This window comes from Equus caballus, unplaced genomic scaffold (genome assembly GCF_041296265.1).
Source record: "Equus caballus isolate H_3958 breed thoroughbred unplaced genomic scaffold, TB-T2T haplotype1-0000016, whole genome shotgun sequence".
NCBI classification, from domain to species: Eukaryota; Metazoa; Chordata; class Mammalia; order Perissodactyla; family Equidae; genus Equus; species Equus caballus.
This window is the reverse complement of record NW_027222391.1, coordinates 11,015,990-11,042,581: the sequence shown is the minus strand read 5'-3', so window position 1 is coordinate 11,042,581 and position 26,592 is coordinate 11,015,990. Positions and strand designations below refer to the sequence as shown.

Here is a 26,592-nt window from a genome sequence, read left to right as displayed (position 1 = left end):
GAATGCCATAGACTGGGGGCTTAAACAATAGAAATTTATTTCTCATCGTTCTGGAGGCTGAGAAGTCCAAGATCCACGTCCCAGCGAATTTGTTGTCTGGTGAGAACTCTCTGCCTGGTTTGCAGATGGTTCTTTCTTGCTGTGTCTGCACATGGCAGAGAGAGAGAGATCATCTCTCTCGTGTCCCTTGTAAGGGCACTAATCCCATTCATGAGGGCCCTACCCTCAGGACCTCATCACCAACGAGAGGCCCCCCCCACCTCCAAATACCATCACATTGAGGGTTACCTTCACTATATGAATCTGGGGAGGACGCAAGGATTATTCAGTCCATAGCAGTGGCCAAAGGGACAGAGGGACAAGGAGGGAAGGAGATGGAGTTGGGGTAATATCGGCAGCCCTGGTGAATACCTTGTTCGAGGAACCGAGAGGTGGCAGGCCAGGCTCTGCACCCACATCCTTCTGGACCCCGCCTCTGACCAACAGAATCTCAGTCTCTTCTCAGAGATTCTCCTGGGAGTGAAACCAGTGTGAATAGAGAATCCTTATGGGAATTACAGGCAGATTGCCATCATTCTGCTTCTGTCTCCTCACCTTTAAAATGGGGAGAGTAGCGGTAACCCAGCTTTTGGATGTGAGGATTAAATGAGACAGTTGGTGCAAAGCAGTGAGCACAGGATCTGGCACAAAGTGAGGCCTTCAATAAATTATTCTTATTATAGTAGTTTTGATTATCCTCTAGTCGGAATAGAATTTAGTTGAAGTTAGTGACTGTGTCACGGCTGTGTCTCAGGCTGGTGTCTGCCGCCCTGAGCTAAGCCGTAAAAACCCCTAGAATACCTTTTCAAAAGCCTGTCAGCCTCTTGAGGCTCCTACACTTCTTTATTTTATTTTATTTTATTTTATTTTATTTTATTTTATTGTAGTAACAGTGGATTCTAACGTCATATAGCTTTCAGATGTACGTTGTAATATATTTCGAATTCTGTGTAGATTACATCGTGTTCACCACCCAAAAACTAATTATAGTCCGTCACCTCCCATGTGAGCCTCATCACCCCTTTTGCTCTCTCCCCTCCCCCCCTCCCCCTATGGTAACCAGCAATCCAATCTCCGTGGCTCTGTGTGTGTTTGTGATTGTTTTTATCTTCTGCTCATGAGTGAGATCACACGGTGTTTGACTTTCTCCCTCTGATTTATTTCACTTCACATGATACCCTCAGGGGCCATCCAGGTTGTCACAAATGGCCGGGTCTCATCATTTCTTATGGCCGAGTAGTATTCCATTGTGTATACATACCACATCTTCTTTATCCATTCCTCCCTTGACGGGCACCTAGGTTGCTTCCAAGTTTTGGCTGTTGTGAATAATGCTGCAGTGAACCTAGGGGTGCACGTGTCTTTCTGCATTTGTGTCTTCGACTTCTTTGGATGAATAGCAAGCAGTGGGATAGCGGGATCATAACGGTAGATCTATTCTTAGTTTTCTGAGGATACTCCCTACTGCTTTCCATAGTGGCTGCACCAGTCTGCGCTCCCACCAGCAGTGGAGGAGAGTTCCCATCTCTCCACATCCTCTCTCCGACACTTGTCTCTTGTCTTGTTACTTAGAGCCGTTCTGCCCAGAGTAAGGTGACATCTCATTGTAGTTTTTCTTTGCATTTCTCTGATAGCTAATGATGTTGAGCACCTCTCCATAGGCCTGTTGGCCATCCGGATATCTTCTTTGGAGAAGTCACTGCTCAGATCTTTTGCCCGTTTTTTTAATTGGGTTGTTGATTTTTATTGTTGTTGAGGTGTATGAGTTCTTTCTGTATTTTGGGTATTAACCCCTTATCCGATATACGGTTTGCAAGGATCTTCTCCCAGGTGTCAGGTTGCGTTTTGGTTTTCTGGATGGTTTCCTTTGCCGTGCAGAAGATTTTTTTACTTTGATGTAGTCCCGTTTGTTCATTTTGTATTTTGTTTCCATTGCCCAGTCAGACGTGGTACTTGAACATAGGCTGCTAAGACTGATGTCAAAGGGTTTGCTTGTAGACGTTGCGTGGTTTCGGGTCTGACGTTCGAGTAAAACCCGAGGGAGGAGGCTGCAGTTCCCCGAGAGCGAGCTTGGCGGGGACCCTGCGTCCCTGTCAGCGCACCTTCCCGCTCCACAAAGGTCCAAAGCGTGTGGGCGGGGCCCGAGGAGTTCTCCCAGGAGGGTGTCCCTGTCCCTGTCCGCAGTCCACCGCTGGAGGGGGCGGGGCAGCGGGGGGGGGGGAGCGTCTGGGCGGCTGCTGGGCCACTCTCGTGGGAGGCGTGGGAGGCGTCGGCGAGCCGCGCCTGCCTGCCCAGAGCCGAGCCCGGCGAAGTCCGGCCACGCTCTGCTGCTCTCTCCCGGGCTGGGCTCGTCCGTTCCGCCGGCGTCCGTGGACGCCGCTCCGTGTCCCCGCTGGGCACAGCAGCCCGGGCCCTCCACAGCCATGGCCGCTGGCCTGAGGTGGCCCTCCTTCAGCTCCCGCTCTTCCTGCTCGCCGGACACGGACGACCAGGGCGCCTGTGAAGATGATGCCATCTGGGAGAGGTACCTGGGGGCGTGGGCCTGGGGGCTAGTGGGAGGCGAGTCTGTCCCTGAGGAATAGGCTTGTGCGCCGAGAGGTGCCCGTCAGGTCTCGGGACAACTGTGCGGCGCGTGGAGCGAGGGGGTCTCTTCGTGCACTTCACCCGTTCGTGGAACGGGCGGTGTGTGCCAGGCACCTGCCCAGGGGCCACCCTGGGGATGCGGTGCCCGGGAGTCGGGCGCTGAAGCGGCCCCCGTGGTCTTGGCTCCTTGGAAGGACAGACGCGAAGTCGATAACGACACTGGTCTCGATGCGTTCTGAGGAGTGCAGGTCTCCCTGTTTTAGAGGCTACGTTCCGTTGGGGTTTTCCTGAAGCCTGTTGTGCCCCCGAAGCTCAGGCCGGTTCAGGGGAAGTGGCCTGTCGAGGGCCACGTGATATTTGTGTGCAGAGCCAGTGCTTTCCAAAGCCCTTGACTGTGCGGAAGTCCACCTGTTAGGGGTGCAGTGGGGGCTGTCCGGGGAGCGTTGTGAGCACAGGTATGTGTCCCACACTTGAAAGTATGGTAAAGAAAGCGTGAGGCTCGAGGGTGCTGCGTCCGTTCCCTCCTTCCACATAGTCTGGAGAAGTGACTTTGGGACAAGTCCTTCCTTTCCTCTGGTCGGTGCGTGTTCAGTGGTCTGGACACTTGAGGAGCAAGACTGACAGGGTGTTTGACGTACTGGGCCTCACAGCCTAGTTGGAAAGGACAGATAGGCTGCAACTAATTACCTAGGAGATATGTGAAAGCAATTTTGTGTTGAGTGCTGAGAAATATGGCGTTTACTGATAGACTTTGTGACTTAGGCAGTGATGTTTAAGCTGAGAGCAGATGCCTACAAGAAAAGGAGGACTTGTGCGGGAGAGTGTTGGGACAGGGCAAGGGAGGAGTATGGCCTGTCAGAGGAGCTGAAAGAATGCCCTGGAGCCTGGGGCCGCCTAGGGACTGTAGGCTGGGCAAAACAAAACTTTTCGATTAAGGCTGACGCTTTCTATAGGTTTTTGGAGACTAAGTGTCGTGATTCGGAACGTGGACTCTGGAGCCAGACTCTTGTCAAATGGGTCCTAGCCATGCCACCTACGGGCTTTGTGAACTTGGGCAAGTTACTGTACCATTCTGTGTGTCAGTTTCCTGATCTGTAAAACGGGGATGATTATCATACACACTCCATAGGTTAGTGTAAAGGTGAAAGGATATTTCCTATCCGCAAAGTACTTAGAGCACTGTCTGGCCTTTGGTAGGCGTTAGTAGTGGTTGATGAAATAAATGGATAAATGCATACGTAAGTATTAAAGGCTTGGAGGCTGTCCCTGGTGAAGTGTGTGAACTTGAATGGATGACACCCAACTTTGTTTCCTTTCCAGCTTGCAGTTGCTACTGAGCGCATCTGTAGCACTGTGGAATTAGAAATAATCTCCCTCGACTTGGCTGCTCTTTGTAAAAGAATCTAATGCTGTCAAAATTGTCCCAGGGAAATAAAAGCCTTTTCAGTAGCATTTTAGGGTTAGGCTTATTTAATATGTCTTGTTTATATTGGTTTGTTTAGTATTTGTTGGTAACATGTTTTTGGCAAAGCTGCTCGGTTAAAAAAAGTAGATTAGCTGTAAAATAGTTGAGACGCAGAGAAAAGTAGAGAGTCGTGTAAGCAGAGCACGCCTTTCCTTGACTCTCTGTCGAGAGCTTGTGTGATTGAAGCTGCTCTCTGCCTCATACACGGTGCCCTCTGCGTGTGCAGTCATCCAAACAGTGCAGGGTCTGGAACCGTGTAGAATCTAAGGCAGTACAGTCACGCTTTGCTTAACAGTGGGGATGAGTTCTGAGGAGTGTGTCATGGTCAGGCAATCTCGTGATCGTGCAAACACCACGGAGTTCCTAAAGCTAGATGGCAGAGCCTCCTACACACTTAGGCTCTACGGGACTAATCTTATGGGACCCCCGTTGTGGACTGAAACGTCCCGGTGTAGGGCATGGCTGTACTTCCCAACTCCCAGGGCACGGAAGTGTAGCCTGTGGGGCTTTTGAAAAGAACGGAGACGCTCAAGGCCTGCTCTGGACCCACTGACTTAGAATCTACTGGGATAGTTCCCGGCTTTAAAGACCAGACATATTCCTCATCTGGAGACATCTCATCAGCGGTTTTTCACACTGGGTTTTCCCTCATCTGAAGAAACACGCAAAGCGACTGTGAGGATCCATAATTAGCGTTTTAATACATTTGGCAGGACTCAGTGTTTTCCACTTTCTGTGATACTGGGATCTGCATCTTTACTGTAATGTGTTAAACCTTTAAATCTTGTCAAAAAGTCACGTCATTAAATAGAGAATCCTTATGGGAATTCCAGGCAGATTGCCATCTTTCTGCTTCCGCCTCCTCACCTTTAAAATGGGGAGATTAGTGGTAACCTAGCTTTTGGATGTGAGGATTAAATGAGACAGTTGGTGCAAAGCAGTGAGCACAGGATCTGGCACAGAGTGAGGCCTTCAATAAATTATTCTTATTATAGTAGTTTTGATTTTCCTCCGGTTGGAATATAATTTAGTTGAAGTTAGTGACTGTGTCATGGCTGTGTCTCAGGCTGGCGTCTGCCGCCCTGAGCTAAGCCATAAAAACCCCTAGAATAACGTTCCAAAAGCCTGTCAGCCTCTTGAGGCTCCTACACTTCTTTATTTTATTTTATTTTATTTTATTTTATTACAGTAACAGTGGATTCTAACACTATATAGCTTTCAGATGTACGTTGTAATATATTTCGAATTCTGTGTAGATTATATCGTGTTCACCACCCAAAAACTAATTATTGTCCGTCACCTCGCATGTGAGCCTCATCACCCCTTTTGCTCTCTCCCCTCCGCCCTCCCCCTATGGTAACCACCAATCCAATCTCTGTTGCTCTGTGTGTGTTTGTGATTGTTTTTATCTTCTGCTCATGAGTGAGATCACACTGTCTTTGACTTTTCTCCCTCTGATTTGTTTCACTTCACATAATACCCTCAGGGTCCATCCAGATTGTCACAAATGGCCGGATCTCATCATTTCTTATGGCCAAGTAGTATTCTATTGTATATATAGACCACATCTTCTTTATCCATTCGTCCGTTGATGGGCACCTAGGTTGCTTCCAAGTTTTGGCTGCTGTGAATAATGCTGCAGTGAACCTAGGGGTGCACGTGTCTTTCTGCATTTGTGTCTTCGAGTTCTTTGGATGAATAGCCAGCAGTGGGATAGCTGGATCACATGGTAGATCTAATCTTAGTTTTCTGAGGATACTCCCTACTGCTTTCCATAGTGGCTCCACCAGTCTGCACTCCCACCAGCAGTGCAGGAGAGTTCCCTTCTCTCCACATCCTCTCTGACACTTGTCTCCTGTGTTGTTAATTAGAGACATTCTGACCAGAGTAAGGTGACATCTCATTGTAGTTTTGATTTGCATTTCTCTGATAGCTAATGATGTTGAGCACCTCTCCATATGCCTCTTGGCCATCCGGATATCTTCTTTGGAGAAGTCACTGCTCAGATCTTTTGCCCGTTTTTTTAATTGGGTTGTTGATTTGTTTTGTTGTTGAGGTGCATGAGTTCTTTCTGTATTTTGGGTATTAACCCCTTATCCGATATACGGTTTGCAAGGATCTTCTCCCAGTTGTCAGGTTGCGTTTTGGTTTTGTGGATGATTTCCTTTGCCATGCAGAACATTTTTTTACTTTGATGTAGTCCCATCTGTTCCTTTTATATTTTGTTTCCATTGCCCAGTCAGACGTGGTACTTGAACATAGGCTGCTAAGACTGATGTCAAAGGGCATACTGCCTATGTTTTCTTCTCGAAGTTTCATGGTTTCGGGTCCGACATTCAAGTTGTTGCGGTTGGTTGGTTGGTTGGTTGGTTGGTGGTTTTGCTTGCGTGTGCGTGTGATCTAAGGTTCTTCAAGTCTACGTCTGTGCGTTCCCTTCTACCCGATGGGAAATGAAATACACAACCATACTTCTTTTATTTGTTTAGAAAATATTTTACCGTAAGTCCAGTAGAAAATGCGTTGTGAACATCTTTAGTATGCCCAATTGTGAAACAAACACAAGTGAGCAGATCCCAACTGGAGAAATCACTGGGGTGTCTCTGTACTCCTTCCCCATTCCCGTTCTTCGGTCAGCCAGTGTCCTACCCGCCCCACTTCCTCAAGGTGGCAGATCCTGATTGCTGTTTTTTCTCCCTCATTCCTTTCCTTTTCTGTGTAGTATTTTTCCTCCGTGGATTTATGTTTCTCTAAGCGATATTATTGTTGCTTGGTTTGAACTTTACCAGAATGTCTATTTCTTTCTTTCACCGAATATGCTGTTCCTGAAATTCAGCTGCTGATGCTTGTAACCGGTAGCTCTAGTCCATTTTCACCGCTCCCTAGTTTTCCGCACATTTCCTGCTTCACAACAAAGGCGAGCAGGTGTGCAAAGCCCACAGCACAGTTCCCGCCGTGAGTCAGCGCTCAGTCAACATTTGTTGAATGGAACTGAGCCCGGACTGACTGTTAACAGCGACGCTTGGTTCCCCAGGCTGCATTCTCTGTCCTTCGCGCCATGGCCAAGGATCCTGTTTAATTCATTTTGAGTTGATTTTTCTGCATGGTGTAAGTTAATGGTCTGCTTTCATTCTTTTGCATGTGGCTCTCTGGTTTTCCCAACACCAGTTATTGAAGAGACTCTGCTTGCTCTATTGTATGCTCTTGGCTCCTTTGTCGAATATTAGCTGTCCATACACGTGTGGGTTTATTTCTGGGCTCTCAGTTCCGTTCCATTGATCTGTGTGTCTGTTTTTGTGCCAGTACCATGCTGTTTTGGTTACTAGAGCTTCTTAATATATGCTGAAATCAGGGAGTGTGATACCTCCAGCTTTGTTCTTCTTTCTCAGGAATCCTTTGGCTATTCAGGGTCTTTTGTTGTTCCATATAAATTTTAGGATTCTTTGTTCTATTTCTGTAAAAAATGCTGGAACTTTGATAGGGATTGCGTTGAATCTGTAGATTGTTTTAGGAACTATGGACATTTTCACTATGTTATTTCTTCCAATCCAAGAGCACAGAATATCTTTCCATTTCTTTGGGTCTTCTTTGATTTCTTCCAACAATGTTTTACAGTTTTCGGTGTACAGATCTTTCACCTCTTTGGTTAAGTTTATTCCTAAGTATTTTATTATTTTTGTTGCAATTGTAAATGGGATTGTATTCTTAATTTCTCTTTCTGCTACTTCGTGTTAGCGTATAGAAACACAACCGATTTTTGCCTGTAGGGGATCAAGACACTCAGCCAATGCAGGCTGACAAGTAGCCTGAGGGCTTGCTGTTGGGTGGGGCAGGTCCCTAGGGCCGCCTGCCTGCCCTGGCTGAACTGGATTAGATCTGTGCTCTAGTGGGTATGGCAGCCCCCTGGGCTAACAGGCCAGGGGAAGAACCTCAGTGGTGTCTGCTGGGGTCTGAGTTAGCACGCCTGGACCATGTCAGAACAATAGCCCCCACCAATGTCTCAGTCTCGGGAGAGGTCTCTCCTTTCACCGAGATGCCCCCAGAGCCCACCAGGTGAGTCTCTTTTCACCCAAGGACTGTCAGCCTTCTCTCTGGTGATTTTAGTTTGCTGAGACAGGTGAGTTTGTGCATGGGCCCTTTAAGACCCGACTCTTTTCAGTTTTCGTCTGACAGCTTTTCTGGGGGTATTCCCTGCTGTAGTTAATAGCCAGCGAAGCCAGATACTAAGACCCTCGTCTCAGTTGTGCTGAGTCTAAAGGATGCTTTTAGTGGTATTGGCCCCTGCTTTGGACCTCACCCCTCCAGGGAGGGCTGCATACCCTAGGGTGGCTCCCTCCTGGCCAGCTGAGAAACTCCACTGCTCCCAAAGGTGACTTTTTTCTCTCCAGCTGGAATTTCTGGCCCTTCTGCCTTTGTCAGGACTGTCCCATGTTGTGGGGGTTCTTTTTATCCAGTTTTCAGTTTTCTATACAGGGTAATTTTTCCAAAAATAATTGTAACCTGGTTGCGTTCATGGGAGGAGATGAGTTCAGAGTTTGCTTACACCGCCATCTTGACAAGATCCGCCACTTCTACACTTCTGTTACTTCTGTTTTCATTTTCTCCCTCCTTTGGTACAGAGCCCATCTGGGGACCCTATTGAGGTCATCTGTCTCATGGGGGTTGTGAGGATTAAATGTGGAGTGCTTCCAACAGTCCTTGGCACACAGTAGGTGTTCAAGTTTGGTAGTTATTGTCATGACCACCACCCCATCATCCTCAAACCATCACCATCACCGTCATCATGACCTCGTGCTGTCACTCCTACAGTCTGATAGTTAGGACTCTTCAGATTGGATACACTAGATTTATGCCTAATAATTCCACTTGTTTCAGCAGATATCTGTTGAGTGCTTACCATGATAGCTAAATTCTCCCCACTCCCCATTCTCTCGTCTCCTTATCTTCCCATCATGCTGCGACCCTAAGTCAGCTCTCCACTCTTTTAATTTTTTTAACAATGACCCCCCAAAGCCTCACAGTGTCCTTGAAATTACCACTCCATAATTGCCAGCCTCCTCTATTTCCTCAGCCTCTTCTTAGCCCTTCCCTCCCTCTCTTTGCCTTGGCCCTGGCCCTGCCTATGGAATATCCTTTTCTTGAAGCCCCGTCAAGTGGTGCCTGCAGATCTCAGGATTAGGGGGTACGAGATTTATGTCCTCTCTGCTCTTTGTCCTCCCACACCATTTCTTTGAGATCTATAGTCCCCAGCTGGAGCACCCTCTCCTCCTCATTACTCTTTTCTGCCTAATTAGTCCCCTGTTTCATTGAAGACTTGATCGCCTGGCCCACAGCTTTCCTCTCTGCCTCAATTCTTGCTGTCATCCTAGTTGACTTCAGTGTGCATGCGGAGGACTGAGCCTGCACACGGGGTACTCATTTTCTTCAATACCTCATCTGTACTGCTGACCTCTTCTCATCCACCTGTCCCCATTCCCACCATAATACCCTGGATTTGCATCCTGATGCTGCACCACCTGACAAATGAGCAGTGCAGCACCCTCCAGCCCTGATCTCTTCTTTCCAGCTTGCTTGGTCACTTAATTCAGCTAGGCCCTCAGCATATTTTTCCTCAGGCCCTCCATGGTGTACTCTATCCTTTAGATGCTTCCTCTATGCTGTTACCTCTCAGCTGAGCTTGGACTTCATAGTCCATCCATGATTAATTCTCTTGGCAATGCCTTCCTCTCCCTTGCCCTTTAGTCCCAGTAAACCCAAAACCAAACTACCCATTTTTGTCTTGAGTACCGGAGATAGGACTCAGAGCGGGGCAGCTGGGTACTACTTTGAGTTCATGTCACCCCACCTCCCCTGTGCCCTCACAGAGCCTGACCATTCTAGTAGGATTCTCTTGTCAAGTCACTCTCCCGTGCTCCAGAATATATAATTCAGACGTTTTCCACAAACTTCTGATTTACTCCCCCCAACCCTTCATTCTCAAGATAATATGGGTGATGTTTTGAGTATGCTTAACATAGAAAATAGAAGCCTTCAGATTGGAACTCCATTCACTTCCTCCAAGAAACTTAACCAACCTATCCTACTGCAATGTCCTCCAGCAAAGACCACCAGAAACACATCAGTAGGTAAACCAGTTGGGTTTAATTGCTCTTTGTAATGAGGGAGGCCTCACATCATAGGGAACTCTGGGGCCTATCAGGATGAGGGCGTTAGAAAGAACTTACAGGATTTGGCCCTTGGTTGGATAGTTTGGGGAGGGTTCAAGGAAGCAGGGATTTGCTCTGGACTGGGTGCTGAGAGGAGGCAGGGACAATCCTGTGATCGTGTAGCTCAATCAAGCCTTTCTAGAAGGAGTTGTGACTAGAGTGAGACAAACGCCGTAATTCATAAAGAACCCACAGTTGCTCACTTCAGGCAGGAGAGAGGGATGTTTGGTATTTTCTGGATGGCACGACGGCCTTGTGTTTGTCTGTTTAGGCAAAATGATGAAGTGGTCTTGTTTTGTCTCACATCATTGCTGTTGCAGCATGACCTTGTGCTGGTGTCTGTGAGAAGTTTATGTCCAACAGGTGAACAGCATGGCTTGTGTGAGCACAAGGCCAGCTTCTAACAACAGGAAAGCCTGGCTCGTGGTACCGGAGCAGCTCCTGGATGTCAGCACTTCTTTTCTTCTTTTCACAGAGGAGGAAGTGAGTTTTAGAAAGATAAATAGGTGTTTGCCAGGCAGGAGAAAACAGCATGAGCTAAACAGGATGCAGATTGAAGCAGAATAGTGTGTCAGGAGACATTGACATCGGGTGGGGGAATGGGTGGCAAGAGAGAATTCCATTGAGGTTGTGGGAGAATGAGATGTAGAAGGTGTCAAGTCTAATGGAAGGTCGTGAGGGGTTTTAAGTGGAAGAACTGACATGATCTGGGGTGTGTTGTAGAAAACTCCCAGCAGCTGTGGGGGAGATGGGTGGTGACAAAGGGAGGTCTGTGCTCTTTTCCGTCCCCACCGCTGCAGCCCTTGCTCAGGTCTGTTCTCTCACCTGGTCTATTGCACCACGTCCTTGGTGTTGGACCTGCTTCTGGTCTAACCCCCTCCCCCACCCCAGTGATCATGCTGTGGCCAGGGTGATTTAGCAGAATCACAAATCTTATCCTGTCACTTTGTCAGTTACAACCTTTGATGCCCCATCAGCCATGAGGTAAAAACCTACAGGACATTGCATGACACACCTCACCTTTCATCATCTGATCACGCCACCTGGATACCCACTGCCAGTTGGGAAGATCCGTTAGGATGTCTCAGAATGATCTCAAATTCATGATTTCCAAAACTGTGCTCTCGCATCATCTTCGCGTGTTCTCCTCCTTGTTACCCCACCCCAAAACCCAGTGAATGGGGCCATTGTTCATTCAGTTCCCAAGTACCAAATGTAGGAGTCAGCTTGGAACTGCCCTTTGGTGTACCACCTTATGTGATCAATCACCCAGACCTGTTGATTTTATTTGTTCGATATTTCTGGAATCTACCTCCTTTTCTCCACCTGTGCTTCCGCCATCTCAGTCCAAGCTCAGGTCACCTGTGGGCTGAGCTATGGCACTAGTCTGGTGACTGAGGACCCCAGTCACTGTTCCCTCCTCCAAACCCATATCTCATAGTGAATGCAGAGGTTTGTAAAGGGCATATTTTATCCTGTCACTCCCTAGTTTACTAGCTTCTTGTGGCTGTTGTAAAAAGACCAAAGTTCCTTATGTGGTCTCCACCGCCCTGCCTGCTCTGTCCTGCTTCTCCAGCCTCCCTTCACACCACTCCCCCCTTCCCTAAGGGATCCTTTCTGTTCTTCAAATGTGCCCTGTTCCTGCCTCCCTTGGCGCCTGTCAGCACACTGTTCCCTCTGCCCGCAATGCTTTCTCCCACCCTCCCTGCCGCAGTGCTTCCACGTCATCTCTCAGATGGAGGCAGCCACTCAACACTCTTTACTGAGTGCCTACTCAGTTTCTGGAGACAGTGTTCTAGCATGGATACAGAAGTGAACAAAACAGACAAAACTGGAGCTCTTAGGCAGCATTTATTCCAGGAGGGAGACAGCCAGAAAGACAATAAGGAAAATATCTGGCATGTCAGGTGGTGATAGATGCAGTAGGAGTGTTGGAAGGAGTTGTGACTGGAGATGGGATGGCCAGCGAAGGCTCCAATGAAGTTAATGCTGGGGAAAGACTTGTGGAGGGCGAGGGAGTGAGTCCTGTGGATATAGGGGTTAACGGTGTCCAGACAGAGAGAACAGAGAGCAGAAAGGCCCTGAGGCAGGAGCTGGCCTCCCCTGTTCCAGGAGCCACAGGGCCAGCCTGAGTGAGATGGAGAAGAGTAGCAGATGGAATCTGGGTGGCCGTGGGTACAGATGCTGTAGGCTCTTGTAAGGCCCTAACTTTTCCTCTGAGGTAGGCACCATTGGAGGATTTTGAACTGGAGAAGGAGGTGACGTGACTTGACTTTTCACAGGATCACGTCAGCTTCTCTGTGGAGAATAGACGGTAGGAGACAAGGCTAGAAAAGGGAGATGAGTGAGTGGTACTGGAATATTCCAAGTCAGAGATGCTGTGGCTTGGATCAGGATGGTAGCAGAGCAAGTTCTGAGAGTCTGTCAGATTCTGGGTCCATTTTGAAGAGGAAATGAGCTGATATTATGTGCTGACAGACTGGATGTGGGGGAGACAGAGGAATCAAAGATGACTCCAGGGTTTTTTGGTTTCTCTCAGATATGGATCCCTCAAGGAGGCCTTTCTGACACCTGCAGTCAAGATCGTGCCCCTGTTATATGTCCTCATGACACTCTCTGCATTGCCTTGGTGGTCATCAGCGCAGTTGTAATTCAGACATACTGTTTCATGCTTTTCTGTCTAAAAGTTCTTGGTCAGCCGTAAGAATCTCCGCGGCCTCTCGAGGAACCCGAGGCTGCAGTTCCCCGAGAGCATAGCGGTGACCCCGCGTCCCTGTCAGCGCACCTTCCCGCTCCGCGAAGGTCAGAAACGTGTGGGCGGGGCCCCAGGAGTTCTCCCAGGAGGGTGTCCCTGTCCCTGTCCGCAGTCCACCGCCGGAGGGGGCGGGGCAACGGCCTGGGAGCGTCTGGGCCGCGGCGCCAAGTAGCACGCCTCTGCTGGGCCGCCATCTTGGGAGGCGTCCATGAGCCGCGCCTGCCTAGCCGAGCCTGGCGGAGTCCGGCCGCGCTCTGCTGCTCTCTCCGGGGCCGGGCTCGTCCGTTCCCCCGGTGTCCGTGGACGCCGCTCCGTGTCCCCGCTGGGCACAGCAGCCCGGGTGCTCCACAGCCATGGCCGCTGGCCTGAGGTGGCCCTCCTTCAGCTCCCGCTCTTCCTGCTCGCCGGACACGGACGACCTGGGCGCCTGCGAAGATGATTCCATCTGGGAGAGGTACCTGGGGGCGTGGGCCTGGGGGCTGGTGGGAGGCGAGCGTGTTTCTGAGGAACAGGCTTGTGCGCCAAGAGGTGCCCGTCAGGTCGCGGGACAGCTGTGCGGCGCGGGGCGCCAGGGGGTCTCTTCGTGCGCGTCACGCGTTCATGGCACGGGCGGTGTGTGCCGGGCACGGGGCCAGCCTGGGGGTGCGGTGCCCGGGAGTCGGGCGCTGAAGCGGCCCCCGTGGTCTTGGCTCCTTGGAACCAAGTCTTGCTGGAAGGACAGACGTGAAGAAGATAGTGACGTTGGTCTCGATGGGTTCTGAGGAGTGCAGCTCTCCCTCTTGTACGGGATTGTTAAGGCACCTTCTAGTTTTAGTTTATTAGTTGTTGTCTTTTAAAAGAGATTGATCGGATCTCACGGTGTTTCTGTGCTGTGTCCGTTTCTGCCTTAATATGTGGCTTTCTAATTCTAGATGTTTGTTTTTCTTTTTTTAACATCTTCCGATGCGTGTTTGAAATAATTAAATGTGGAGTGTTGTGCTGTATTTTTTCTCCTTCTTGTTTTTGGAGGAGCAGAGGAGAAATTTTGAACGACTGAAATGTTATGATTCAGTTTTTCTTCTTCTTACAGTAACTTTGTATGGAATTTTTTTTTTCCTGTTCCTGGATGTTGTATGGACAGGGTTCCTAGTGTGAGAGAGCCCACTTCTGTCAGGATGGTGAAGCGCAGTTTCTTTCAACATAACGCAATTGGGAATTAAGGGGTATATTTTGTTTCTCTTTCCTTTATGCAAAATCCTTCCTATTCCTTTTTTCTTTCCTTCCATCCTCTTTCCTTATGGCCCCGTCTCGGAGGAGCACAGCCTCTTTTGCCAATTTCTGGTTCTCCCTTAGAAGCAGTGCTTCTCCAAGCTGACACCTCCAGAGCCTTTCCCCTTGCAGCAGCGTGCTCGTGGCCACTGCCCAGGACTACCGAGTCCTTCGCCTGTGTTGCATATTTCAGCAGGTAGTGTTGGACTTCCTCTTTTGAGGGTGGTTTGATGTGTTTTATCTGATTCCTCCATGACCTTGTCCTTTCCATGGAGTCTTAAACCTTGCAATTCTCCACTCTGCCAAAGGCTTTCAGTCGTGGTCGGAGCTGGGCTGGAAGTTGGCATTTCTTTCTGAACTTGCAGGTCATTTGAAGGTTGTGGTCATCTTGGCCATCTTGTGACGCTACAGGCTTGCTTCTGTGTGGCTTCGTTGGTTCTCCTTGTTGACTGTATGATTTGGAGGAGGTCGATTGTATGACTGTGGAGAGTTTTGGATCCAGGGAGCTGTCTTGATCTTCCAGACCCTGAAGGCTCTCCCAGAGTTCTTCCCGGTATCGATTTTCACAGGCCTTTCCCACACGTGATGTTCTTCCTGTTGTTTTCTTGATCCGATGGTATTTCGATGCCAGTTTCATTTTTAATTAATGGATTGTGTCCTTGCTGCCTATTGGTCATCTGTATTTATTTCTCAGTCAATTATTTATTCCTACCCCTTAGCAATTTCTTAGTTGGGTTTTGGGAGCTCCTTCTTCAGTGTGGATATTAACCATTTGTCTATTTTACGTGTTGCTCCTATTTTTTCTGAGTCTGACTCATCTTTTAACGGTGTTTCTAGTATTGTTGCTAGATGGAATAGTGTATCTTGGGAGTCTTTGCACATTAGTGTAAATCTTTTTGTTTTTGTCTTCGCTCATGGGTGAGAGATTGGGTATCGAATGCTTATCTCACACAGTTTTGTCCCTCGTCTTTGTCCACATACATTGCTCCATTGTATCCTAGAATTGCAGATGAGCAATCTAATTCCAATGTGACCTTTTTTTCTCTTTCTTCCTAAATCCCTAGAGAATTTTATTTATTCTTGAAGTTCCAAAACTTTCTCAATATGTGTTATGGTCATATTTTTTTCTCATCAATTTGGCCTCATATCTGATGTGTTCCTTTTGATGATCGGGGCCCTCCTTGAGTTGAAGAAAGTTTTCTCTGAGATGTGTTTAAAGATTATTTTTCTCATCTGCTCTGCTCTCTCCCTCAGACATGCCAATCATTCTTCTATTGAAAATCTTTTTCCATCTCTGGAATCTTCTTCTTATTTTCTCTCTTTTCCTTTATCTCCTTCTTTCTGAGAGAGTTTCTCAAGAATGGCTTCAACATTATTGATTCAATTCCCAGTGATGTAAAAACTGATCTTGATTGTTTCTAAGCTGCATGTAATCTCAAGGGAAATTTTATTCTTTCCCAAATACTTTCTCTTTTTCCTTTTGTCTATTTCTCCCTTGCCACCCTCTCCCTTTACAGCTCAGTCCCTCAACTTATACAAGTTTTCATTTCTTGCTTCATAGAGCAAACAGTTTCCTGAATTTTCCTGAGAACACAAACACAGCAGAAGCTGTCTAAAATATAGTTCTGTTTCCTCAAATAGAAGTCTTTCAAGGACTCTTCTCCTGACTTTTCAGCTGAACGTTTCTATGTTCATGCTGTACAGTCTTGAAGAAAAGTAAGACAAAGACATATGGCTGAGATATATGTTCTGATTTCCACGTCGGCGTATTCACGAAGGAGCGAGAAATGGACAGCCTTTTCCTATTAGTTAGACGTAATTTCTACTTAGTTCGTATCAGGTTGCTATGTGATCTTTTCCTTGTTCCTGCTCTGAAGTTGGAGAACTCGGTGATGTGCACAGCCTTGAGCCACATTTCTAGTTTATTTTTTTTATTTTTGTTTCTTTCTGCTGATGAAGATTCGTCCAGAGCTAACATCTGCCGCCAATCTTCCTCTTTTTTTCTAATTGAGGTCAAAAGAGTTTATAACCTTGTGAAATGTCAGTGGTCCGTTATAATTTGTTCGTCGCCATATCAATGTGCCCCTTTCCCCCTATGCCCAGCTCCCTCCCCTCTTCCCCTCTGGTAACCAGTAAACCGTTCTCTTTGTTCGTGTGTTTACCTTCCATGTATGAGTGAAATCACATGGTGTTTGCCTTTCTCTGTCTGGTTTATTTCACTTAACATAACACCCTCAAGTTCCATCCACGTTGTTGTGAATAGGACAAGTTTGTCTTTTTTTATGGCTGAGTAGTATTGCATTGTGTGTGTGTGTGTGTGTAAATATATATATATATGTGTGTGTATGTACGTATATGACATCTTCATCCAGTTGTCAGTTGATGGGCACTTGGTTTGCTTCCGTGTCTTGGCTATTGTGAATAATGCTGCAAGGAACATAGGGGTACATAAGTCTCTCTGAATCATTGATTTCCAGTTCTTTGCTTAAGTACCTAGTCATGAGATAGTAGTGAAGAGACTGTCTTTTCTCCATTGTATGTTCTTGGCACCTTTGTCAAAGATTAGCTGACCATAGATGTGTGGTTTTATTTCTGGGCTTTCAGTTCTGTTCCGTTGATCTGTGTGCCAGTTTTTGTACCAGTACCATGCCATTTTGGTCACTATGGCTTTGTAGTACATTTTGAAGTCAGGGATTGTGATACCTCCAGCTTTGTTCTTTTTTCTCAGGATTGCCTTAGCAATTCGAGATCTTTGCCCCATATGAATTTTAGTATTCCTTGCTCTGTTTCCGTCAAGAATGTCAGTGGGATGCTGATAGGGATTGCATTGAATCTGTAGATTCCTTTGTGTAGTATGGACATTTTACCTATGTTTATTCTTCCAATCCATGAGCAAGGAGTCTCTTAACATCTGTTTAAGTCACTATCAATTTCTCTCACTCATGTCTTATAGTTTTCTTTGCATAAGTCCTTCACTTCCTTGGTTAAATTTATTCCTAGGTACTTAAGTTTTTTAGGTACGCTGGCAAATGGAATTATATTTTTGAGTTCCCTTTGTGTAAGTTTGTTGTTGGAGTATAGAAAAGCAACTGAATTTTGTAAGTTGACTCTGTACCCTGCAAATTTACTGTAGTTGTTAATTATTTGTATTAGTTTTCCAGTGGATTTTGGGGGGTTTTCTATATACAAGCTCATGTCGTGTGCAAACAGCGAGAGTTTCACTTCTTCACCCCCTATTTGGATTCCATTTATTCTTTTCTCTTGCCTAATTGCTCTGGCCAAAACCTCCAGTACTATGTTGAATAAGAGTGATGATAGTGGGCATCCTTGTCTCGTTCCTGTTCTCAGGGGGATGGCGCTCAGTTTTTGCCCTTTGAGTATGATATTGGCTGTGGATTTGTCATATATGGCCTTTATTATGTTGAGGTAATTTCCTTGTATCCCTATTGTTTTTCATAGTTTTTATCATAAATGGCTGTTGGATCTTGTCAAGTGCTTTCTCTGCATCTATTGAGATGATCATGTGGTTTTTATTCTTCAATTTGTTGATGTGGTGTATCACATTGATTGATTTGCGGATGTTGAACCATCCCTGTGTCCCTGGTATGAATCCCACTTGATCATGATGTATGATCCTTTTGACGTATTGCTGAATTCAGGTTGCCAAAATTTTGTTGAGAATTTTTGCATCCATGTTCATCAGCGATATTAGCCTGTAGTTCTCCTTTTTTGTGCTGTCCCTCTCAGGCTTTGGTATCAGTGATGCTGGCCTCGTAGAATGTGTTAGGAAGTGTTCCATCCTCCCTTGTGTTATTTTTAATATCTTCTTTTAGGTTTGTTAACAGTTGCTTTATGAACTTTGCTGCTCCTGTGTTGGGTGCATAGATATTTATAAGTGTTATTATTCTTCTTGATGGAGTGTCCCTTTGATCATTGTATACTGCCCCTCTTTGTATCTCTTTACCTGCCTTGTCTTGAAGTCTGCTTTGTCTGATGTAAGTATTGCGACATCTGCTTTCTTTTGTTTGCTGTTAGCTTGGAGTCTCGTCTTCCACCTCTTCACTCTGAGCCTGTCCTTGTCATTGGAGCTGAGATGAGTTTCGTGGAGGCTACAAATTATTGGATCTTGTTCTTTAATCCATCTTGCCACTCTGTGTCTTTTTATTGGAGAGTTCAGTCCATTTCCATTGAAGGTGATTATTGATGTATGACGGCTTAATGCTGTCATTATATCACTCGTTTTCCAGTTTTCCTGCATTTCCTTTGTTTCTCGTCCTGTGTGTTTTGGTCTACCCATTGAATTATGCCGTTTTTTATGCTGTGTGTCTTTGTTTTTTCCTTATTTCTTTTTTGTGTCTCTGTTCTGCTTTTTAGTTTAGTGGCTGACCTGAAGTTTGTATTCAGAATCTCGTGCATAACATAGTCCCTTTTCAGATGACCTCTTACTTCCTTGGTCTAAACTGATTCAGTCCCTTTCCACCTCGCCTCCTAAGTTATTATTCTCATATCTTATTCCAGCTTGTGTCATGAGTTTGTGGTTAAAGTGACAAGATTGTCTTTGTTTTTGGTGTATTCCTTCCCTTTAGCCTAATGCTGTAGTTGAATATTTGCTATCCTGTTCTGATCCTGTCTATCTGTTGGTCTCCTTACTCTGTGTTTTGTGACCCCTCTCTCCCCTTTGTCATTTTTTCAGGTATGAGGGCCTTCTTGAGGATTTCTTGGTGTGGGAGGATGGGTCTCATGGCTACGAAGTCCCTTAGCATTGTTTGTCTGGGAAAGTTTTAATTTCTCCCTCATATCTGAAGGATGTTTTTGCTGGGTAGAGTATACTTGGCTGAAGATTTTTATCTTTTAAAATTTTGGATATGTCATTCCATTCTCTTCTAGCTTGTAAGGTTTCTGCAGAGAAGTCTGCTTATCTGATAGGGGTTCCTTTGTAGGGTATTTTCTTCTGCCTTGCTGCCCTGAGTATTCTTTCTTTGTCATTCATTTTTGCCAGTTTTACTACTATATGCCTTGCAGTAGGTCTTTTTACTTGGACACATCTAGGAGATCTGAAGGCTTCCTCCAGACACGTTTCCCTCTCATTGTCTAGATTTGGGAAGTTGTCTGCTGTTATTTCTGTGAGCACGCGTTCTGCTCTACTCTCCTTATCTTCACCTTCTTCAATACCTATGATTCTTATGTTGTATTTTCTCATTGAGTTGGATATTTCTCGGAGACTTTCTTCATTTCTTTTTAGTCTCAGTTCTCTCTCCTCCTCTGTCTGGAGCATTTCAACATGTCGCTCCTCTGTGGTGTCCCCACGAGCATTCAGGGAATCTGTATTTTGTTTTATAGCTTCCATTGTGTCTTTCATCTCTAATATTTCTGATTGATTCTTCTTTATAGTTTCAATCTGTTTTGTGGACTAGCTCCTGAACTCGTTGAATTGTTTCTCTATGTTCTCTTTTACCTCATTGAGTTTTTTGACAATAGCTCTTTTGAATTCATTGTTGCTTAGTTTACTTATTTCTGCATCCTCAGGACTGAATTCTGGGTGCTTATTTTCTCTCTGGTCTGGAGATTTGATGAATTGCCTGATGCTGGAAGGATGAGTCTTTTTCCCATTGTGATAGTATTCTGTTGCAGTTACAGCCTGTTGCCAGTGGATGGGGGTCGAGAGCCGTGTATTCTGAGCCCTCCACCTTCAGCTGAGCTGGCCCAGCGCAGTGCGGGTCGGGGGAGGGGCACTTTCTCCTGCGTGCAGTCCCGGGTTTCCCGATCAGCTCTCGCTGTCTGGTCTCCTGTGGTCTTGGCTTGATGAGGTCACCCCTGAGTGAAAGCTTTTGCCCTGTTAAAGGGCTTCCCTTTAGGCCGCCAGGGCCCTAGGGAGTCCTGGGTGATTCCACAGACGCGCAACCCCTCCCCCACTCCTTCTGTCACAGAGCCTCCCTGGCAGTGACCACAGTCTTTAGGGGAGGGAGCAGAGTTCTCTCTTACCCTGTGCCGGCTCCTCTGAGGCAGGGCTCCAGCCTCTCCCCCCTCTGTCGTGTGGCTGCTGTGACTCTCCGAGGATTTTTGTGCTTTTAGGGTATTTTCTTTTGGAATAGGGTTGCTCCTTTTTGTTGTATCTTGGAGGGGAGAGAGTCCCGGGCAAGCTCACTCCACCATGATGCTGATGTCACTCCATTGCTTGTTTAATCTTGAAGTCGGTTTTGTCTAAGGACGGCAACACCTGCTTCTTTTGTTTGCCATTACCTTGGAGTCTCATCTTCCGTCAGTTCACTCTGAGCCTTTGTTTGTCTTTAGAGCTGAGATCTGTTTCCTGGAGGCAGCATAATGTTGGGTCTTATTTTTTAATCTATCCCACCACTCTCTCTCTCTTTTTTTTTTTTTTTTTTTGAGGAAGATTAGCCCTGAGCTAACATCTGCTGCCAATCCTCCTCTTTTTGCTGAGGAAGACTGGCCCTGAGCCAACATCCGTGTCCATCTTCCTCTACTTTATATGTGGGACGCCTACCACAGCATGGCTTGCCAAGCTGTGCCATGTCCACACCTGGGATCCTAACTGGCGCACCCCGGACCGCCAAAGCAGAACATGTGCACTTAACTGCTGAGCCACTGGCCCGGGCCTACACTCTCTCTCTTTTGATTGGAGAATTCAATCCATTTACATTTAGAGTGATGATTGATCTATGAGGGCTTACTGCTGCCATTTTATCACTTGTTTTCTGGTCGTTCTGTATTTCCCTTGTTTCTTGTCCTTTGTATTTCGGACTGCCAGTTTAGTTTGGTAGTTCTCTAGAATGATTTTCTCCGTATGTATCCTTTGTGTCTCTGTTCTGATTGTTTGTTTAGTGGTTGCCATGAGGTTTATCTGAAAAATCTCATAGATGAGATAGTCCATTTCCTGATGGCCTCTTCTTTCCTTAGTCTAAAGCAGGTTCCATCCCTTTCTTCATTCCCTTCTAAGTTACTTTTGTCCTAACTTCCGTTTTCTGATGTGAGTTTGTGGTTAAAATGATGAGATTACGGTTATTTTTGATGTGTTCCTTTCCTTTATCTTCAATATTATAATTGGTTGCTATCCTGTCCTGATAGAGAACTGCAGTTTTCTGATTTTGTCTGCCTATTTATCTCTTTGCTCAAGGCTTTTTTAACCCTTTCTTTTTCTTTCTGATATGAGGGAGTCTTGTGGCAATGAACTCCCTCCGCTTTTGTTTATCTGGGAAAGTTTTTATTTCTCCATCATATCTGAAGGATAATTTCGATGGATAGAGTCTTCTTGGCTGAAAGTTTCTGTTTTTCAGAATTTTGAGGATATTGTTCTGTTCTCTCCTAGCCTGTAAGGTTTCTGCTGGGAAATTCAGTGAAAGCCTGCTAGGGGTTCCTTTGTAGGTTATTTTCTCCTGCCTTGCTACCCTTAATATTTTTTCTTTGTCATTTACTTTTGCCAGTTTCACTAACATATGCCTTGGAGAAGGTGTTTTTACATTGATACAATTAGGAGTTCGGTTAGCTGCTTTTTTTTTTTTAAAAAAGATTTTATTTTTTTCCTTTTTCTCCCCACAGCCCCCTGGTACATAGTTGTATATTCTTAGTTGTGGGTCCTTCTACTTGTGGCATGTGGGACACCGCCTCATCGTGGTTTTGATGAGCAGTGCCATGTCCGCGCCCAGGATTCGAACCAACGAAACACTGGGCCACCTGCAGCGGAGCGTGTGAAATTAACCACTCGGCCATGGGGCCAGCTCCTCAGTTAGCTTCTTTTACTTGTAAATCCAGTTTCTTCCCCAAGTTTGAGAAGTTCTCAGCTATTATTTCTTTGAACAAGCTTTCTGTTCCTTTCTCTCCCTTCTTCCTCTGGCATACCTATAATCCTTCTGTTGCATTTCCTAATTGAGTCGGATGATTCTGGGAGAATTTTTTCATTTCTTTTTTATCTTAGTTCCGCCTCCTTCTTCTGAAGCATTTCTATGTTTCTGTCCTCCAAGCTGCTGCTTCTGTGTTCCATAAATCAGCCCTGTTATTCAAGGACTCCAGATTTTTCTTTATCTCATTCATTGTGTCTTTCATCTCCAACATTTCTGATGGGTTTTTATTTATAGTTTCAGTCTCTTTTGTGAAGAATTCTGTCTGTTCATTAAATTTTGTTCCTGATTTCATTGAACTGCTTTCCCAAGTTTTCTTGTAACTCATTGATTTTTTTAATGATAGCTATTTTGAATGGTCTTTCGTTTATATTGTAAATTTTTGTGGCTTCAGGACAAGATTGATTTCTGGGTGCTTGTCACTTTTCCTTCTGGTCTGGAGTATTAAAGTGTCTTTTTGTACTATTTCAGGGGGTGGATTTGTGCTTCCCCTTAGTGGAAGTATCTGATCGCAGATTCTACTTGCTACCAGTGGGAGGGGCAGGAGCTGTGTATTCTGAGCCCACCGCGATCCCTGGCATCTGTGCCTGTCCTTTGGAATCTGTGCTGACTGGGCACGTCTGCCGTTGCCCGCTCACTGCTGCTGCTTTAGAAATGTGTGTGCATGTGCTCTGGTAGGAGTCCCTTCCTCTGGCTGAGCTGGTGTGTCAAGTGGAGGGAGAGGTGCTTTGTTTTGCATGCAGAATCCTGGGGGCATTCTGCTCTGCACTTGCTGTCTCCCCCCCCCCCCCCCCGCCGGGGTGCTTGCTTGATAAAGATGCCCCTGCAATTCCTTGGCCTCCTCTGTGTGGGGCTTTCCCACAGCTGTAGGCAGCTCCAAGAGTAAAGGTGTTCCTGCGGAGAGCTGCCCCTTCCCACTCTCCTCACAGAGCCACATGCAGTCCTGTGCCCTAGATCACCGTCAAGGAGGAAGAGGAGATCCCCCTACCTCCTTCCACTTCATCCCGGGGGTACAGCACCTCCACCTTCAAATGTATGGCTGCCTGGGTCTCTCAGACGTCTGTTGTGTTGTGGGAATGTTCTCTGTTGGTTTATGAATGTCCTTTGCATTGTGTCTTGGGGAGAGAGTCTAAGGGAAGAGCTCACTCCACCATGATGGCGGATGTCACTGGTTTTTTGTGGGTGTGTATGTGAGCTGCCATTAGCATGGCAGATGGGTGGTGTAGGTCCGTACCTGGGAACCGAACCTGGGCCACCGAAGCAAAGTGTGCCAAACTTTAAGCACTAGGCCACTGGGGCTGGCTGCCAGATATCTAGTTTAAAATAGCCAAGTGTCATGAAACTTTCTAGTTTAAAAAGTCACTCATTCTTTAAAATAATAACCTGATGTCTAAGAAGAAATATTGAGATACCACTACCTTATTGTCTTTGTACAGTATTTAAAACTCATTCCTGGATGGGCTGTTTCTGCATTCGTGGCTAAAAGCTACAACTTCACCATGGCCGCCCCACAGCTCCTTTCCTTCCACATGCACGTTTCAGCTCACAACTGATGCTGGATGAGGGTGTTAAAGACTCTGAATCCTCTACTAAATAGTTTCCATACTGAGGGAGATTTTAATTCCTTCGCTCTGATGAAAGAAAGTCTATGCTTGTGAGATTTCTTGAAATATTTTACCATGAATGGTTCCACCAGTCTACCTGTAAGCTTTAAAGGTTTAACTCATGGAAGTTCTTCCGGTTTTCTAGCAGGTAATGGTGAAATATTTCTGGTTCCTAGTGCTATTGAAATTCTCTGTGTACTCTTGAGTTTTTACATCTAGGTGAGTCTGCGGAATGGCTCATCAGAAAGTACCCACTTTCTATTCATGATTCTGAGCTAAGTAGATTGTGAATATGTCACTCTGCTGCATAAAATTCTCCAAGGGTTCCCAACTATGTATAGTGTCAGGTAGAAAAGCCTCTCAGAATAGCATGTGAGCTCTTTACAATCTGGCACAATCCTATCATTTCAGATTCATGTGTATTCACTTCCTGCCATAGATCTCAGACTCTCGCCACACTAAACTACTGATCTCTTTCTCCAAACCTGTCAGGAAATTTCAGACCTTTCTACTTCTACTGATATACTCTTCCTTCTGCCTGTAATGCCTTGCCTCTCAGTGGGAATTGATATTTGTCCTTCACAGTGGAACAGAAATAACACCTCCTTTTTCTAGTATTTCCGATGCCCAAAGCAAAATTCATGACACCATTTTCTTTGGCCCCGTTGCTGTGGCCTAAATGTTGTGTCTCCCCAAAATTCCTTTGTTAAATCCTAAGGCCCAATGGGATGGTATTAGGAGGTGGGGCCTTTGGGAGGTGATTAGGTCATGAGGGCAGAGCCCTGAGGAATGGGATTAGTGCCCATATAAAAGGGGCTTCTGGGCCGACCTGGTGGCACAGTGGTTAAGGGCACATGTTCCACTTCAGTGGCCTGGGGTGCACCCGTTTGGATCCCGCGTGCGGACATGGCACTGATGGCAAGCCATGCTGTGGTAGGCGTCACACATATAAAGTAGAGGAAGATGGGCATGGATGTTAGCTGAAGGCCAGCCTTCCTCAGCAAAAAGAGGAGGATTGGCAGCAGATGTTAGCTCATGGCTAATCTTCCTTAAAAAAAAGGAGGGGGCCTTCAGAAACCCCTGTAGCCTTTGTCTCACAGAAATTATCTTCTACTGAATTTTTCCTCCCTTTTATTACCTCTGTTCTCTGCCTCCAGAACCCCGATAAAAGAAAGGGCAGACATGTATGCTGCTTCACATTTCTCTCCTACGTGCCATCATTCTGCCTTTGGCTCTGGTCTGCAAGATTCCACTGACTTTATCACCAGATCACTGACATGTTGTTAACCATCCCCATTCTCTTAGTCAGTCTGTCCACTGAATTGTTTTAGTGTCAAACATATTTTTAATTCCCAGGCACTCATTTTCGTCCTCTGATTACTCCTTTTTTGCAGCAGCAGTCTGTTCTTACTTTTGCACGTGCCATCTTTCCTATCTCACTAGAGTCATTTCTTACTCTTTTAACGTTGTTTTGTTTCCTGAATGATCTTTATTTCCTAAAAACACAATTATTTTACTTGTTAATCTTAATGTGAGTCACGTATGTGATTTTTTTTTTCTTCACATTTGTTGACCCTTGGCTGTTAGTTCTTGTTTGTGAATAAAGATCTAGGCTGTTAAGCGGTGGGAGTTCCATTTGGATTTGTGTAGCTCTCTCTGCCAAGAAACTGCTCCCTGGATGAGCCTGTACTGGTGGGTCTGGTGCCATAACTGGAAAATGACAGTTCAGAGTTGTGGGGGTCAGCCGGCTGTGGAGAGCAAGTCAAAAAAGGGAGGACTTGACTTGAGCAGTGAATTATTTTGATGTGTTCCTTCTTGAGAAAAGCTGTGTTGCCTCTCCTTTTTCATTAAGGTGCCTGCTGGATGTTCCAGAGTTTCCTCAGACTCTGCTTTGCTTCCCATTCATGGTTCTACACTCAAATGAGGAGGCATCTGCATGTAAGCAGGTCACTTTCTTCAGCGTGCACAGCTAGGATTTTTATGTGGGGGCCAAAAGCCTCTGCTGTCTGCTGTATATATTTGGGAGGAGGGCAGGGAAGAGAGATGTGGTCCAACTAGCCCAGCCTTCCCAGATGCAGTCTTTTAAATCAAAAATATTCATCATATGTATATATATATATGTGTGTGTGTATATATATATATACACACACATATATATATACACATATATTGAGCAGTATGATAAGAGTGGCAAAATGGCTGAAAATTCTGTCTATCCTGTGTCCATGCCCCTCTGCAATGTGACTTTGGAGCCCCTCCTAGCAAGAGGTGGCATTTGTTTCTCCATCTTCTTGAATCTGGCTTGGCCCTGTGGCTTAGTTTGATCATTGGGATTCTAGAACAGTGACCTGAAGGAGAGACTTGAAAACCGCTTGCACACTGGACTTGCTGTCTCTTGCTGCCCTTATAAAGAAGATAGGTAAGGGGCCAGCTTGGCGGCATAGCTGTTAAGTTCGTGCACTCCACATCAGTGGCCTGGGTTTGCCAGTTTGGATCCTGGGGGTGGACCTATGCACTGCTTATCAAGCCATGCTATGGCAGGCATCCCATATATAAAGTAGAGGAAGATGGGCATGGATGTTAGCTCAGGGCCAGTCTTCCTCAGCAAAAAAAGGAGGATTGGTGGCTGATGTTAGCATAGGGCTAATCTTGCTCAAAAGAAACCCCAAATAAGTAAAAGACAGGAAAGTTAAAAATACATTTTTTTCCATATGAATTCTGAGCTATCAGAACTAACAGTCCTGGGAGCCAGCCCGGTGGCTCCGCAGTTCAGTGTGTACATTCTGCTTTGGTGGCCCGGGGTTCGCCGATTTGGATCCCGGTTGCGGACATGGCACTGCTT

General features: G+C 46.1%; 1 protein-coding gene and 1 long non-coding RNA gene across 54 annotated transcripts in view; one reads left to right on the top strand and one right to left on the bottom strand.

Moving 5' to 3' along the window:
• Positions 1-26,592, bottom strand: part of LOC138922842 (uncharacterized) — a 72,220-nt gene that overhangs the window by 12,701 nt on the left and 32,927 nt on the right. The window contains exon 1 of one of the 4 annotated variants that reach the window (XR_011435996.1): positions 412-563. The exons of the other annotated variants lie outside the window; for them this stretch is intronic. This is a non-coding gene — a long non-coding RNA (uncharacterized lncRNA). Of the gene's footprint in view, positions 1-411; positions 564-26,592 lie in introns of those variants that run through there. 4 annotated transcript variants of the gene reach the window in all.
• The window catches only part of LOC138922840 (heparan sulfate glucosamine 3-O-sulfotransferase 4-like), a 205,028-nt gene that overhangs the window by 167,450 nt on the left and 10,986 nt on the right, over positions 1-26,592 (top strand). For 26 of the 50 annotated variants that reach the window (XM_070259260.1, XM_070259257.1, XM_070259255.1 and 23 more), the window contains one exon: positions 25,603-25,688. The exons of the other annotated variants lie outside the window; for them this stretch is intronic. In XM_070259260.1, the coding sequence (XP_070115361.1) occupies positions 25,603-25,688 (86 nt within the window). The remainder of the gene's footprint in view (positions 1-25,602; positions 25,689-26,592) is intronic. 50 annotated transcript variants of the gene reach the window in all.